At 42.9% G+C, this 13228-nt stretch overlaps 1 protein-coding gene across 1 annotated transcript; it reads right to left on the bottom strand.

The window, feature by feature from the left end:
• Positions 1-2511: 2511 nt before the first annotated feature.
• On the bottom strand, positions 2512-9033 carry LOC110214515 (testisin-like). The gene is given in 7 exon segments (XM_078151714.1): positions 2512-2817; positions 3026-3192; positions 4053-4336; positions 4775-4937; positions 5110-5136; positions 5375-5438; positions 9010-9033. Coding segments are annotated over 7 exon segments (1035 nt in total).
• Positions 9034-13228: the final 4195 nt, after the last annotated feature.

Below are 13228 nucleotides of genomic sequence, written 5' to 3'. Positions count from 1 at the left end.
AAGTGGTCTGGGTCAAAGAGTATGAATATTTTATAGCTCTTTGGGCTTAGTTCCAAATTGCTCTCCAAATAATTGGATCAGTTCACAACTCCACCAACAATGCATTAGTGTTCCAATTATCAGCTGAGTGTTTTTTGTACTCAAGTTTAAAACTTTACACTTAATCAATTATATTTTGTCTTATTAGATTTAGCCCAGTGATCTGAGAGCCCTCCCAGATCCTTTTGGCTTCTGACTCTGTCATCCAGTGTGTTTTCTCTCTTTCCCAGCCTTGTATCATCTAGAAATTCGATGGATATGCCATTTATATGTGTATCCAACTCATCGATTAAAATATTAGGTTGTACAGGGCCAAACATAAATCCCTAGAGTATTCCACTGGAAACCTTCTGCTATATTGATTTCTAAAACCATTAACTAATACTTTTTGAGACCAATGATCCAATCATTTACTTATATGAGACAATATTTGTAAAGCACTTAGCATCGTACCTGGCACATAATAGGCACTATATAAATGCTTGTACCCTTTCTTTATTATCATTTATTTGATCCTTCTCTGCTTGTTGAACATGTAAGTTTTTTCAATTTTTTTCTCTTAAGATGAATAATGTAGGTATGAATGTTCTTGTTCTTTTTTTTTCCCTTTTGAATTAATTTAGGATATAATTCCAGCAGTGGAAACAGAAGGCCAAAAAAGTGCAATCAGTTTTATGACTTTTATTGCATATTGCCACATGTACCATGCAAAAATTTTATGCCAACTGTATATGAGAGCCTAATTCCCCATAGCCCAACCATCCTTGAATTTGACAATTTTTAGCTATTTTCATCCATTTGGTAGATTTATATGGTGTTATCTAAAGGTTGTTTTGATTTTCATTATGCGATTATTTTAAAAATCTAAATCTTTTTACCTTGTATTACTTTAACCATAGGTAGCATGACTGGCATCTAACCCAGTCCTCTTCAATAGAAAGGACACTCTCATGCTCCCTGTGGTTGCTGTGGTGCCTTATCCTTCTGAGGGGCCTGCTGGGCAAGTGCCATGTTCATGTGATTCACAGAGACTTTTCAACACATTCCCCAGCTCTGCATCTCTCTGGGTGGCTGTGTTGATTTAAACTAGGTCTGAGGTTCTTAACTTTTTTTGTCATGGACATCTTTGGTAGTCCAATGAAATGTACAGATCTCTTCTCAGAATAACGTGTTTAAATGCATAAGATAAAATGTATAAGATTATGAGGGAAGCCAATTATATTGAAATACAGCTATCAAAATATAAAAACAAAAACAAGTATGTGAACCCCTGGTTAAGAATCCTTTGCGGGTTATAGTTACTGTGGATTTATCTAAATAGAGTCGGATTCAGGCCCCCTCCTAATGACAGATTTCTGATAGCCCAGCTATCTCTAAAATCATCCAAAGGGGTTGAATTGTTAAGATGTGACATAGAAATTCCATCCTCTGGACAAAATCTAGCTTTCTATCTTTCACATTTACTCATACTAAATCAACGCTTTGCCTTTTTCATGATCTCTGGGACCTTGACTCAGGCCAGTCCAGATCCATATCATCACTAGCTCTGTATCACTATCTCTGCTCCACCAGACTAGGTCAGAGTCCCAGAGAGGAGGCCTTTGATTAACTCAACTGCAACTATATCATCTTCTAGTTAAGTACTCCTTACTTCAGTCCCCCTACCCCATACCCCTTGAATTCCAGGCATCCCACCTTAAACCATATTCCTCTTTTATGATTTTGGGGGCTTTCCCAGCCAAAAGGTCCATTTATAAGCCTGTCCCAACCAACCTCTAGACATAAACCAGTAGCCAAATGCACTTTGAAAAGAGCAGGGAAGAGTGTCATTTGAAAATGACCTCTTTGGTAGCGATTCAGCAAGAGGGGCAGAAAGATAATGAGAAAGGGTCTTGGGCATGTAAACAGAGCCATAACAAAGGATGGAGAATGTCTTTCCAGTTATTTAAGCCTGTGATTCTGTGAGCCCTCTAATGTTCTATTATGCTTGAGACTGTATTTAGATTCTGGTTCCAAAGGCAACCAGAGGGACTGGAATGTATATGAGGAGCACAGAGGACATAGAGAGAATGATCCCCTCTGGCAGTCCCAACAGTGAACAGAGAAAAGGAGGGGTGACTGGAAGCCTGCATTCTCTGGAAAAGTAAAACTTTTACCTTCACCAATCTCTTCTGCTAAGTCATGATTGGGGATAGTCCAACAGAGAAGCCATTTTAGAGGAATTCATATTGCCTTGAAAAAAAAATCTTTACTTTAACAGTCAATCCATGGTAAATAGAGAAAGAAGCTTGTGAGTGCACAAAGAACCTCAAAGTTTTTCTGATCCCCAACCATTGCTACAGTTTGTCTGTTCCTAATGTGCCACCCTCCTTAGGTGTGGGATGGGTGGTGATGGTGTAGGGTTGGGGAGTGTCTTCAAATATCATTTTAATGGGGTAAGTAAGACCTCTGACCTAATCTTTGTCACAACATCTAGCCCTGGGGAGAGATCTTTTGTTTAGTCACACTTGCCAAACCTTGACTAGGATGCATGAGAGATGAACTAAAGGGGCCTAAGAAAACCCAAGGTAGTAGCAGTGGGAAGGTGCAGTAGATCCCTGAGGGACAGACGTCAGGAGTACTTGAGTCGATGGTCTTTAGAATCCAGGGGGTGTAGATGCTGACATTGGTGTAGACACCAGGCAGGTTAGCAAGGTCACAACCTAGTTCCCAGATCACAATCCCAGCCTGACGCCAGGTACCATTAACCTTACAGGACAAGGGCCCTCCAGAGTCACCCTAGAAGAAGATAAAGGGAATGAGACAGATGGAGGGGATGGGTGTAGTTTAAAAAAAAAGTTCATAGGGTTAAGCTGAGAGGGAAAGGGACCTAGAATATGTGGTGGTGGTAGTTGGGGCCACAGGGGTCTAATTTAGGAATCCCAGTGGGAATTTGGAGAGGGTAAGCAGAATCAAATTTTTTTTTTATCTAATTGGGACACCTCACCTGGCAGATCTCTTTCTTGCCACTTGAAGAGCCAGCACAGAACACGTCATCAAATACGAGGCCCACCTGACTCGGGGTGCTTAATTTCTCCTAATAATAGATGTCACAGGTCTTTTGGTCAATGAGGGGCACTTCTATTTCCTGCAGGCTACTTTGTCCCTTCAACCCTAAGGATGTGGGAAAAGGAGAGAAAGTCATAGTTGGAATTAGGGAAGGAAAGGAGGAAATTCAACAAATAAGATGCAGAAGTACCTGACTCTATGAAGGGGAGCCAAGAAATTAAATGGTAAAACCTGGATCTTCAATGTTCACAAAAGGGTAGAATGGTCTAAACATAAAATACTGTGCAAATCAATTTTCTTTTCTATTTTATTGAGAGAAGAGTTTCTTAACTTTTTTTGTGTGTCATGGACTTTAGCAGTCTGGTGAAGCCTAGAATCATATTTTTAAATGCATAAAACAAAATACCAACATCTTTTTGCAAGATTATTAATATGTAATTAATACATATTAATATCTAATAAGCAAACCTCACCAGAGTGGTAAAAGTCTACTCTAACATCCTCACATTTAGGAGTACATGTCCAATTCTATGGGAGATACCCTAATCTAGCAGACTAGGGGTTCCTCTTATCACCGCCACTCCTTCCCAATACATTTATATATCTCCATTCTGCTAGGGTGGCCACACCTTAGATTTTACCATCATCCACACCCTTATGGTGCCACCTCCATGACTTGAACTCTCACATTTCTGTCTAATCACAATCTCCTAGCTTTCTATTTTATCCCTCCTGTCCTTCCTCTTAAAGTGAAACTTTGTTCTCATGGTAACTTCTGGTCCATCTGACCCTCCCTGTTCTCCAGTTTATTACCTTTAGGACTCTGGATAAAATCTATGGAAGCCCTCTAGGACTCAGTTTCTTAGGCTGTTTACTGCAGACTCAAATGAGATAAGGTGCTTTGTAAGGATCTGTAGAAACGATAGGTTTTATTCTTAATAATAGTCCCTCTTACTCATTCTCACATTGTCTGTCCAGCTTTCTTCCCCAGCCGGTCACCCAGCACGAGGTCACATTCTGAAACTCTCCCAAGGAAGTCGGAAGACAAATGGGCTGGATAGTCTTCGTGAAGAGTATTGGGGAGCTCATCTTTGCCAGAGTGATGTCCTTGGATGGATGTCTTTCATAATAAGGGTATAGGATGATTTTTGACAAAGGTCGGGCATAAAACTTGTTCTCATGTAGCTGATTGGGCTTGATTTTCTTGGATCCCAGCTGGACCTTCCAGAGCTGGGGATTTTTTGTTTGACTGTAGAAAAGAGCAAGAGCGGCTGTGATGGCTTTGGAAGCTGCTACGTTTGGGGTGCTTTGTTGCCGGGGGTGGGAGCGGCAGGAGGAGTCGGGGAGCAGTGAGAGTCCCTGAAGCTGGGAGAATATTCTTAGGGTAAAAGTCCAAAGGAATGGCTCATTCTGCTCTTGCGGACTTTTTAGAGGATGTCAGGTCCTGTTTTTATACTTAGAAATCTCTGGTGTTATACTGAGTGGGTGACAATTAGCTCAGTTTAGATGTGCAGTTTCTAAGTGCAGAAGATAGGGCCCGGGGAATGGGGGATGTAGGCATGGGCATCAGATCCAGAGACAAGGAAGTTAATAAGGACTCTCTCTCTATTCCCCTGTCCTCTCCCTCTTGCCTTGAGTGTGATCCTGTAGCTCCATTTACCTCCCCCTGGCCAACATGGGCACTCACTTGCGGAAGCAGTGGGCAGCTGTTAGCACCCAGCTTGGGGAGATGAGGGTGGCCCCGCACCAATAGCTGGTCTTATAGACAAGCCTCGCCTGCCACGGCCACCTGAGCAGGGATGTGTCCGGGCCCTCAAGGATTTGCTCTGAGACTTGGGGTCGTCCACAGACTTTGAGGAGAGGCAAAGGAGATTGGAGTGATTCAGGCATTCTGCCCATCTATAGTATTCCTTCCACTCCAAGCTTGGCCTCAGATGTACCACCCATGTCTACATTCTTCCTTCCCAGAGACCCATCTCTTCTTTAGTCTGTACCCCACCGCCCAATGGATGGGAGACTTACCTTCCTTCATATTTAACCCTTTAATATCTGAGGGAGGGAAACAGGGAGAGAAGATGAGCCTCTGGGGAGATTAACCTGGGAATCTTAGCCTTTCCATAGGCTGGTATCCAACACCCCCCCTCTTCCTTTTACCCTCCCCCCCCCCACACTTCATCCTGGTTCTCAGCATCCCCCTGCCCCTGCCACTCCTGGTCTGTCCCATCCCTGATCAGACATCCCCACCCTCCGCCCCACCCTGCTAGGGCTGGTTCCCTTCCGGCCTCACTGTATCCCTGGGCCCCCACTAGAAGGGGTAGCAGGAGGGCTAGGCTGGCCCAGCACATGGTCTTCTAGCTTGGGAGGGGGCAGGATTCTTGGCTCTGGCAGTCACAGTCTCTGCTCCGCCTTCTAGGGGCAGACTGGGATCTCCCCTCAATGGCTTCCTCTTCCTCCCCCTGCTGCATAGCAGCTGGAGGCTCATAGGGAGGCTGGCAGCCCCAAGGATGCGGGGGAGGGGTCTGTCTGCCCTCTTGACCTTCCCTTCCTCCCTCCCCTCCCTGTGTCTAAGCTTCCAGCCTGGGCTCTCCTAGCTGCCTGAGGCCCCTCTGGGTTCCCCCCAGATTTTAATTTTTATTAGGAATGTAATCATCAACAAACACTAACATTTCAATGTTCAAGAATGAACAAGAGAGGATTGCATATGAACCCAAGAACTCATGTTTTATCCAGTATACATATATAAAACATATTTAAAAATAAACATATAATAGGTATCTATTCATGTATTATATATCCACGATTGCATTTATTATATATGATAATGTATTATATATAATGATAATATATCATTATATGCACATTGTATAATATTATCATTCTATATTGTCAGCCAACAGAGTTTGATCTAAGATCAAAGGAATTAAGTGGTCTTTGTGTTTTATTTTCTCTCATGCTGGTGGCTTGCATGCAAGCTGAGCTACTGGCAAAGGCTGAGCTCCCTTTGGGGTTGGAGCCCCTTCCCACAGGGGCTGAAGTCATTCCATGGAAATACCCCTTCTATCAGACCCCACCCCCACCCCCAATCTGGGTTCTCCAGACAAAAAGAAATCTGTCTCCACCCAAACAATGGGCGCTCCCTGCGTTAGATTAAATTTCTTTCAACTTGGATGGGGGCTCATCAGGATAAGGAGAGTTGCATGATCAGTAATTGTCCTTTTGGATGAAGTTCTGGGGTTTCTCAGTCTGCCTCCTGATTAGAGGGTCAGTTCCACTTCCTCTGGATAGTAAGGAAGCTAAGCAAATCCAAGTGGTTAATAAGGTCATTAACCATCCTTCTTTCTCGGTATTCATAACTTTTACAGTATGTATATGTAATGATCAATTATAAATATATCATAGTACATTACATATAAATATAAATTATGTATATATAAATTTAACTGGGTAGTTTAAAAATTGTCATTTTTGTGTCCTCTTCTGGAAACTTTTTGTTTCCTTCTGTGTATTTTATGTGGGTTTTTTTTTTTTTGGGGGGGGAGGCAATTGGGACTAAGTGATTTGCCCAGAGTTACACAGCCAGGAAGTGTTATGTGTTTGAGGCCAGACTTGAACTCAGGTCCTCCTGACTCCAGGGGCATTACTCTACCCACTGTGCCACCTAGCTGCCCCTCTTCTGTGCATTTCATTTCATTTATTTATTTATTTACTTACTTATCTATCTATTTATTTATTTACTTACTTCTGTGTATTTTAAAAAAACATTTGGTTGGTCTTTTTTTTCTTCCTCCTCCACCTACCCTTACTGGGCATTGCCTCAGACAAACTGAGGCCTGGGAAAGACCTTAGCTTAAAAAGGCCAAGGCCTCCCACTGCATCTGGGTCATCTCCAGTCGTCCCGATCTATATCTGGCCACTGGACCCATGTGGCTCTGAAGGAGAAAGTGAGGATGGTGACTTTGCACAGCCCTCCCTCACTTAAATCCAATTCACTTGCAAGTCATGGCATCACCTCCCTGACTTCACAGTCCTCTCCTGGGGAACATGGGACAAACTACAACAGCCACCACCACCTATTACTTATGGAAATTATATTAAGTGTACTTGTAAAGTCTTAGTGACCGTCTCCTGGGTGTGGTGGAAGAGGTAACAATAAAGCAATCCAAACTTGAACCCCAGGGGAAAGTGGGTGGAACTGGCCATAGGACTGGGAGGGGTGAGAAATGTTACTCAGACCCCAGGAATGCCCCGAGGTGTTAGTCTGGCCCACCCCAGAAATAGGAGTACTGTAATAACTGCTGGGAGGAGGGAAAACCAAAGGCTGTCTTCTGGGTAGGGGGAGATAGCTGTATCAGCACTTCTGGGGCGTGGACCTACCAGAGAGGAAGGAAAACCTCAGGGAGGAACTGAGGTTGGGGCTTCAGCTCTGAGCTCTGAGCTCTGACCTCCCTTCTACTTGGGGCAAATATCACTTCCTGTTTGTCTCAGTTTGCTCATCTGTAGAATGGGAATAATAATAGCTCCTCCCTCCAGGGTTGTTTTGAAGATCAAATGAAATAATCGTAAAGTGCCTAGGAAGGTGCCTGGAACTTAGTGCTATGGAACTGTTGTTATTATTATTATTGTTGTTTACATTCTTCTCAGTCCTTTTCTGTTTCTTCAGCCTTGCAGGAGCTGCTTGTGAAGTGATTATCCCACCTGAGCTCTCCCTTTTGCTAGGTTTGTATCTCCTGACGTCTTGGGAAAAACTCTGGATAAGAGCAAGCACATGCTGTTTGGTGTTCTGGCTCTGTCACTTGCTAGTTGTGTGACCTTGGATAAGTCACTTGGACTTCAGTTTCATCTTCTGTAAGATGAGAGCATTAGACTAGATAGGACAGCTAGGTGTTGAGGTGGATATGATGGGGATGGGATCTGAGCCCCTAAAAGGAAAAGACCATGTCTTTGGGATGTGGACCCTGAAAAGGAAAAGCCCTGGACTGTCCAGCCCAGCCAAATCTCTGGCCTTCCCCTGAGGCTAAATCAACTGGCCTTTCACTGTGGCTAATCTAATTATTTTACCCTTAACCTAGCCTAGCCCTCCATTGTCTTGCCTCCCTATGGCCCCAGGCCACTTCCCACCCTTGGTCCTATCTAGGCTCCATTTCCCTGGAATTCTATTACCTCATAGACTACTTGGCCACTCCTAGATCCCTCCCACAGTCTTTCTGTATATAAGGTCCATCTTGTCTCCATTAAGATGCTCATATTCTTATAATCTAGCCAAAGCTTACTAATGTTCAGACTCCTTAAGAGTCTGCCCAATATGGCGGATGTTCTAATAAACCTTGTCTTTGGCTGAAAGAAGGCTTGGGTCAAATTCTTTCGGGCAGGACCCACGTGTTGAAATATTGGGATTCCCAGCACCCCTAAACCACATCACAAATATTCCCATGTTTGGGGTAGACACCCCCCTAACTCACTGATGGGTCTGAGGCCCATAGGTTACCCTTAACCTGGTTTTAGCATGCCTGCCCAGACCATTTACTAGGGTGTGGCCACCTCACATGCTACAGCTTCTTGGAGCCACCAGTGAGAGTTGAGGGCCAAGTAGATACCAAAGGTGAATGAGAAGTCCTGAAAAGGGCTTGGTAAGCCCTCACATGGGAGGGGCTAGCCCTTCCTGAATACCTCCCCATCCCCCAACCCCAGGAGGTGGGTTAGTAATGTCTTGAAGGACTGGAAAGGATATGAATTGGAATAGATGACAAATATGCTTGCCAATTCACAGTTTTTTGAGCTAATAGCTTGGATTAAAGGGAAAAGACATGGATTTAGGAGATTTGGGGTTGAACTCTAGCTCTGAAACCTGTTATCTGGGTAACCACAGCCAAGACTTAGTTTTCTTATCTGTGAAATGGGGATAATAATACCTGCATTACCTACCTCACAAGACTGTCCTATGGGCATTGATGTATTAGAAGACTGAAAGTTCCTCTGACAATCTGTAAATCTACTCCTCACTGACTTCCCCATTCCCTTCTCTGACAGGGCCCCTAGTGTCCTTGTGATGGGATGTGGTGTGCATTCAAGACATGATTTAGGATTGGGAAAAAGAGAGAAAGTGCAGAGGGAGAGAAGGCGTGGACTTTGGATAGTGAACAGAAGACCTCCCCAGAGCCAAAAGCATGTGGGTAAAGCTGATACCCCCAAATGGCCCTTGATTCCCAGGCCTGTTAAGAAAGGATGTCTCAGGGTGGGATTATTCTCTCCTTGTCTGAACTACACAGTTATAGAGACCCTTTATTCTTGTATATTCTATTATTTAAGTTAATCAGTGTGACTTCCTCAATTTCTATGTTAACCTAGGAACTTATTTTTTACAAAGGAATATTTACTTCTGAAGGTATAATCACAATTATGCAAGCTTCCCCTAGTTTAGTTCCTATTCCAGATCCAAGTCCAACTCTCCCTTCCCCCAAAGACCTGAGTCCCAGGCACCCTGGCTTCTCAGAGTTAAGATGTCAGGAGGGCTGGCCACACTACCAAGCCTTCAATCCTGGCTCCCACATTACTATAGCTCAGACTCCTGGTCCCGTATGGATCACCTTCAACACCTAAAACTAAAGACAAACCACCCAGAACAGAAACAAACATCACCAGACCTGTATCTTGAGCTAGGGTGAAAAGAGAAAGAGCAAAGAAAAAGTATTCTTTTCCTTCCTTTCTCACTGGTTTGGTTCATGGCATCCATACTGGCTGCAGCAGATGAGCTACCAAAAAGAATACCCTAAAAGATGGGGGAAATAACGGTGAAAGGCTCCATCTCACCATTTTTAAAGATGCAAGCAGCCAGTCAAAGGTGGTTACCCACACTCACGTGGCAGGGGACAAAGAGGGCTTGATATTAGACAAAATGGGGATGCTCAGAAAAAGGCTCCTCAAGGATGCCCATCAATTGGGGAATGGCTGAACAAGTTGTGGTGTATGAATGTAATGCAATGCTATTGTGCTATACAAAATGATGAGCAGACAGACTTCAGAAAAACCTGGAAAGACTCATATGGACTGATGCTGAGTGAAATGAGCAGAACCAGGAGAATGTTGTACACAGTAATAACCATGTTGTGCGATGGCTAACTTTGATAGACTTAGCCCTTCTCAGCAATACAAGGATCTAAGACATCTCCAAAAGTCTCGTGATTAAAAATGCTATCCACATCCAGAGAAAGAACTATGGAGTTTGAATGCAGATTGAAGCAATACTATTTGCTCTTTTTTTTCTTCTGTTTTATTTCTTCTTTCTTGTGGTTCCTTCTATTGGTTCTAATTCTTCCTTACAACATGACTAATGTGAAAATATGTTTAATGGGAATGTATATGTATAGCCTATATCAGACTGCATACCATCTTAGGGAAGGAGGTGGGGAGGGAGGGGGAGAAAAATTCAAAACTCAAAAACTTGTGGAAATGATTGTTGATAAATCAAAATTAATTAATTAATTAGAAAATAAAATGTGAGGGTTGGATTATAGAAAAAAAAAAGGCCCCTCAAGGTCATCTCCATGTTAGAACTGGATATGTCCAGAGAAGCCCAGGTTACATATTTTTTTTTAATTAATTAATTAATTTTTAGTTTTCAACATTCACTTCCACAAGATTTTGAGTTCTAAATTTTCTCCCCCTCCTTTCCTTCCCCCCTCCCCAAGCTACCTGCAATCTGATATAACCTATATATATACATTCATATTAAACATTTTCACATTAGTCGTGTCATAAAGAAGAATTAGAACCAATGGGAGTACATCTTTTTTTTTTTACTGCTTGTTTTATATATGTTTGCTTGCAATTTTCTTGCAAAAAAGACTTGGTGGGAGGAGAGCTAAACTGGCCAAGATTAAGCTGTTACTATTTCCAATCTGGAGCAACTAGGGAAAGAGGCTTTTGTTTTGAAGGCCCTAAAAGCATCTTAACCCTGAATGCAAATGTCTGATGTGTGAAAGATAGATATAATTTTAGTCCAATGCCCCTCTTGAAGACAGGAGTGAGAAAGAGGTATTGTGTAGTCATGACCATCATCCTACTTTAAGTAAAGAAAATAAATCTCCCTTGGAGCTGTGGAATAGGTCATTTCAGATTGTATCTATCTAAAAAATTCCTGTTATAATCGTTTGCTTCTTTATTACCTAGTCCAACCTGTTACACTAGTAAATAATTCAAAGGGTACCCAAACACCAGTAAAGAATTGAAAGGGCACCAATGTATAAGATAAGATATGCACGTGTGGCAAAGGGGTATCTCCCGTCTTCTGACCCCAGAATTGCTTTACTTCCTTAAGGGAGTTCTCAGCTGAAGTTGTCCTAGCTGTACCTTTTTGAGGGGCTCTCAGGATCAGCGCCTCTTTAGAGTCCATAGCAAAATTTTTTTTTCTGCCATAAGGTGTCACAGTCTCTGAAGCTACTGCCATCATCAGGGGACTGTCTTCCATCTGTCTCTGCAAGGACTTCCTCTCTTGTCAGCTTCTACTACTCAAATGAAGTCTGTAACTGACTCAAGTAGTCAGTGAAAGCTTTGATGGATCTCCTAGTTGCCTGGACATTCCTTTCTCAGAGAGGAGGAAAGAGGGAGAGAGGAAAAAGTGAGAGAGGAAGAGAAAGTGCAGAGAGAGATATGCATAGATAAAAACAGAGAAGGGAAACATGGAGAAAGAGGGAGGGAGGAAGAGAGAGACAAGAAGAAGGAAGGGAGAGTAAAAGAGAAAAAGCCAAGACAGAGAGGGGGAGAGAGAGAGAGAGAGAAGAGAGGGAGGGGAGAGAGAGAAAGAGAGAGACAGAGAGAGACAGAGAGAGAGAGAGAGACAGAGAGAGACAGAGAGAGAGAGACAGAGAGAGACAGAGAGAGAGAGAGAGAGGAGAGGAGAGAGAGAGAGACAGAGAGACAGAGAGACAGAGACAGAGAAAGAGACAGAGAGATAGAGATAGAGAGAGACACAGAGAGAAGGGAAGAGGGTCCAGAGGATAGATTAAGCGACAGACATAGATGATGATCTAACACAGGAGACTGAAGAGTATGAGAGAGCACTGTTATGAAAACCCTAGAGGAGAGGGAATTCAGAAATGTCTCATTAGGTGAATGTGTTTTGCTCATGTATGAGAGAAGTCTGAATCAGAGGTATATGATAAACCTCATGGAAGGCTCCATTCCTTTCAGGAGACAGAGAAATTCCCTGCTGGAGCATCAAGAGTTTGTTGAAGGATCCAGAAGGACTTTAAGGCAAATGACTTGAGAGAAGATATTTGCCAGCTCATAGCTTTAGGGTAATTGTGCATTAATGGCTCTACTAAGCATTTCCTATTAATTTCATTTTAAGCTTTCTTCTGCATGGGATGAGGTTGTTGAGATCTGAGACCTGAGAGTTAAATGAGGTATGGGTAAAACAGAGAAATGGGGGACGCGGAAATTTCTGTCTCTCCTTTGGTTGGGAGAATGTACCCTTGTGGATCAGGCCCAATTTTTGCAACTATTTTCTTGTCTGTTGAACTTTGCCAACTTTGATTGCTATCTGAGAACATTTCAGGGTTCTCTTTCATGTCAGTGGACTCTTGAATTTCTTAAGGCCTCTAGTATTAGATGTTATCCTTACTCTAATCACAGACTGACTCTTCCTGGTAGAACTCCTAAGACTGGCCCCCAAATGAGTACTAACCTCTGATTTAGACCAATTCCAAAACTTAACCTGAGACTAAACCCCAGTCTTTTGCATAGTGCCTAATTCTGATGACAGATATAACAGTGAGTTCTAGGCATCAGATAGGTTTCTTAACTCTGCCCCAAAATGAGGACAAATCTTAACCTCAGACTGATTCCTAATTTTGGCCAAAGTGTGACCTTTTAACTCAAAATAATTCCTTAGTCCTGATCACAAACTGAGATGTAATCCTTCCGATATATTAAGCTTCTAAAGTGAGTCTCTAATTCTGGCCCTCAATTGACTCCCTAAATTGGCCACGGATTAATCTCCTGACCACAGGCCAATACTGACCACTTGTCTTTGGCCACAGACCAGTCTCCTAACCTTACGCCCAGACTTAGGCCCTTATTTGGCTCTCGAATTGAATTCTTAATCCCCACTATAGGCTCATTCTACTTAACCTATTAAGGCCAC

This window comes from Phascolarctos cinereus, unplaced genomic scaffold, assembly GCF_003287225.1.
Source record: "Phascolarctos cinereus isolate Bilbo 61053 unplaced genomic scaffold, phaCin_HiC Scaffold_4;HRSCAF=312, whole genome shotgun sequence".
NCBI lineage: Eukaryota > Metazoa > Chordata > Mammalia > Diprotodontia > Phascolarctidae > Phascolarctos > Phascolarctos cinereus.
The sequence above is the reverse complement of the archived record's forward strand: the minus strand, read 5'-3'. Positions and strand labels throughout refer to the sequence as shown.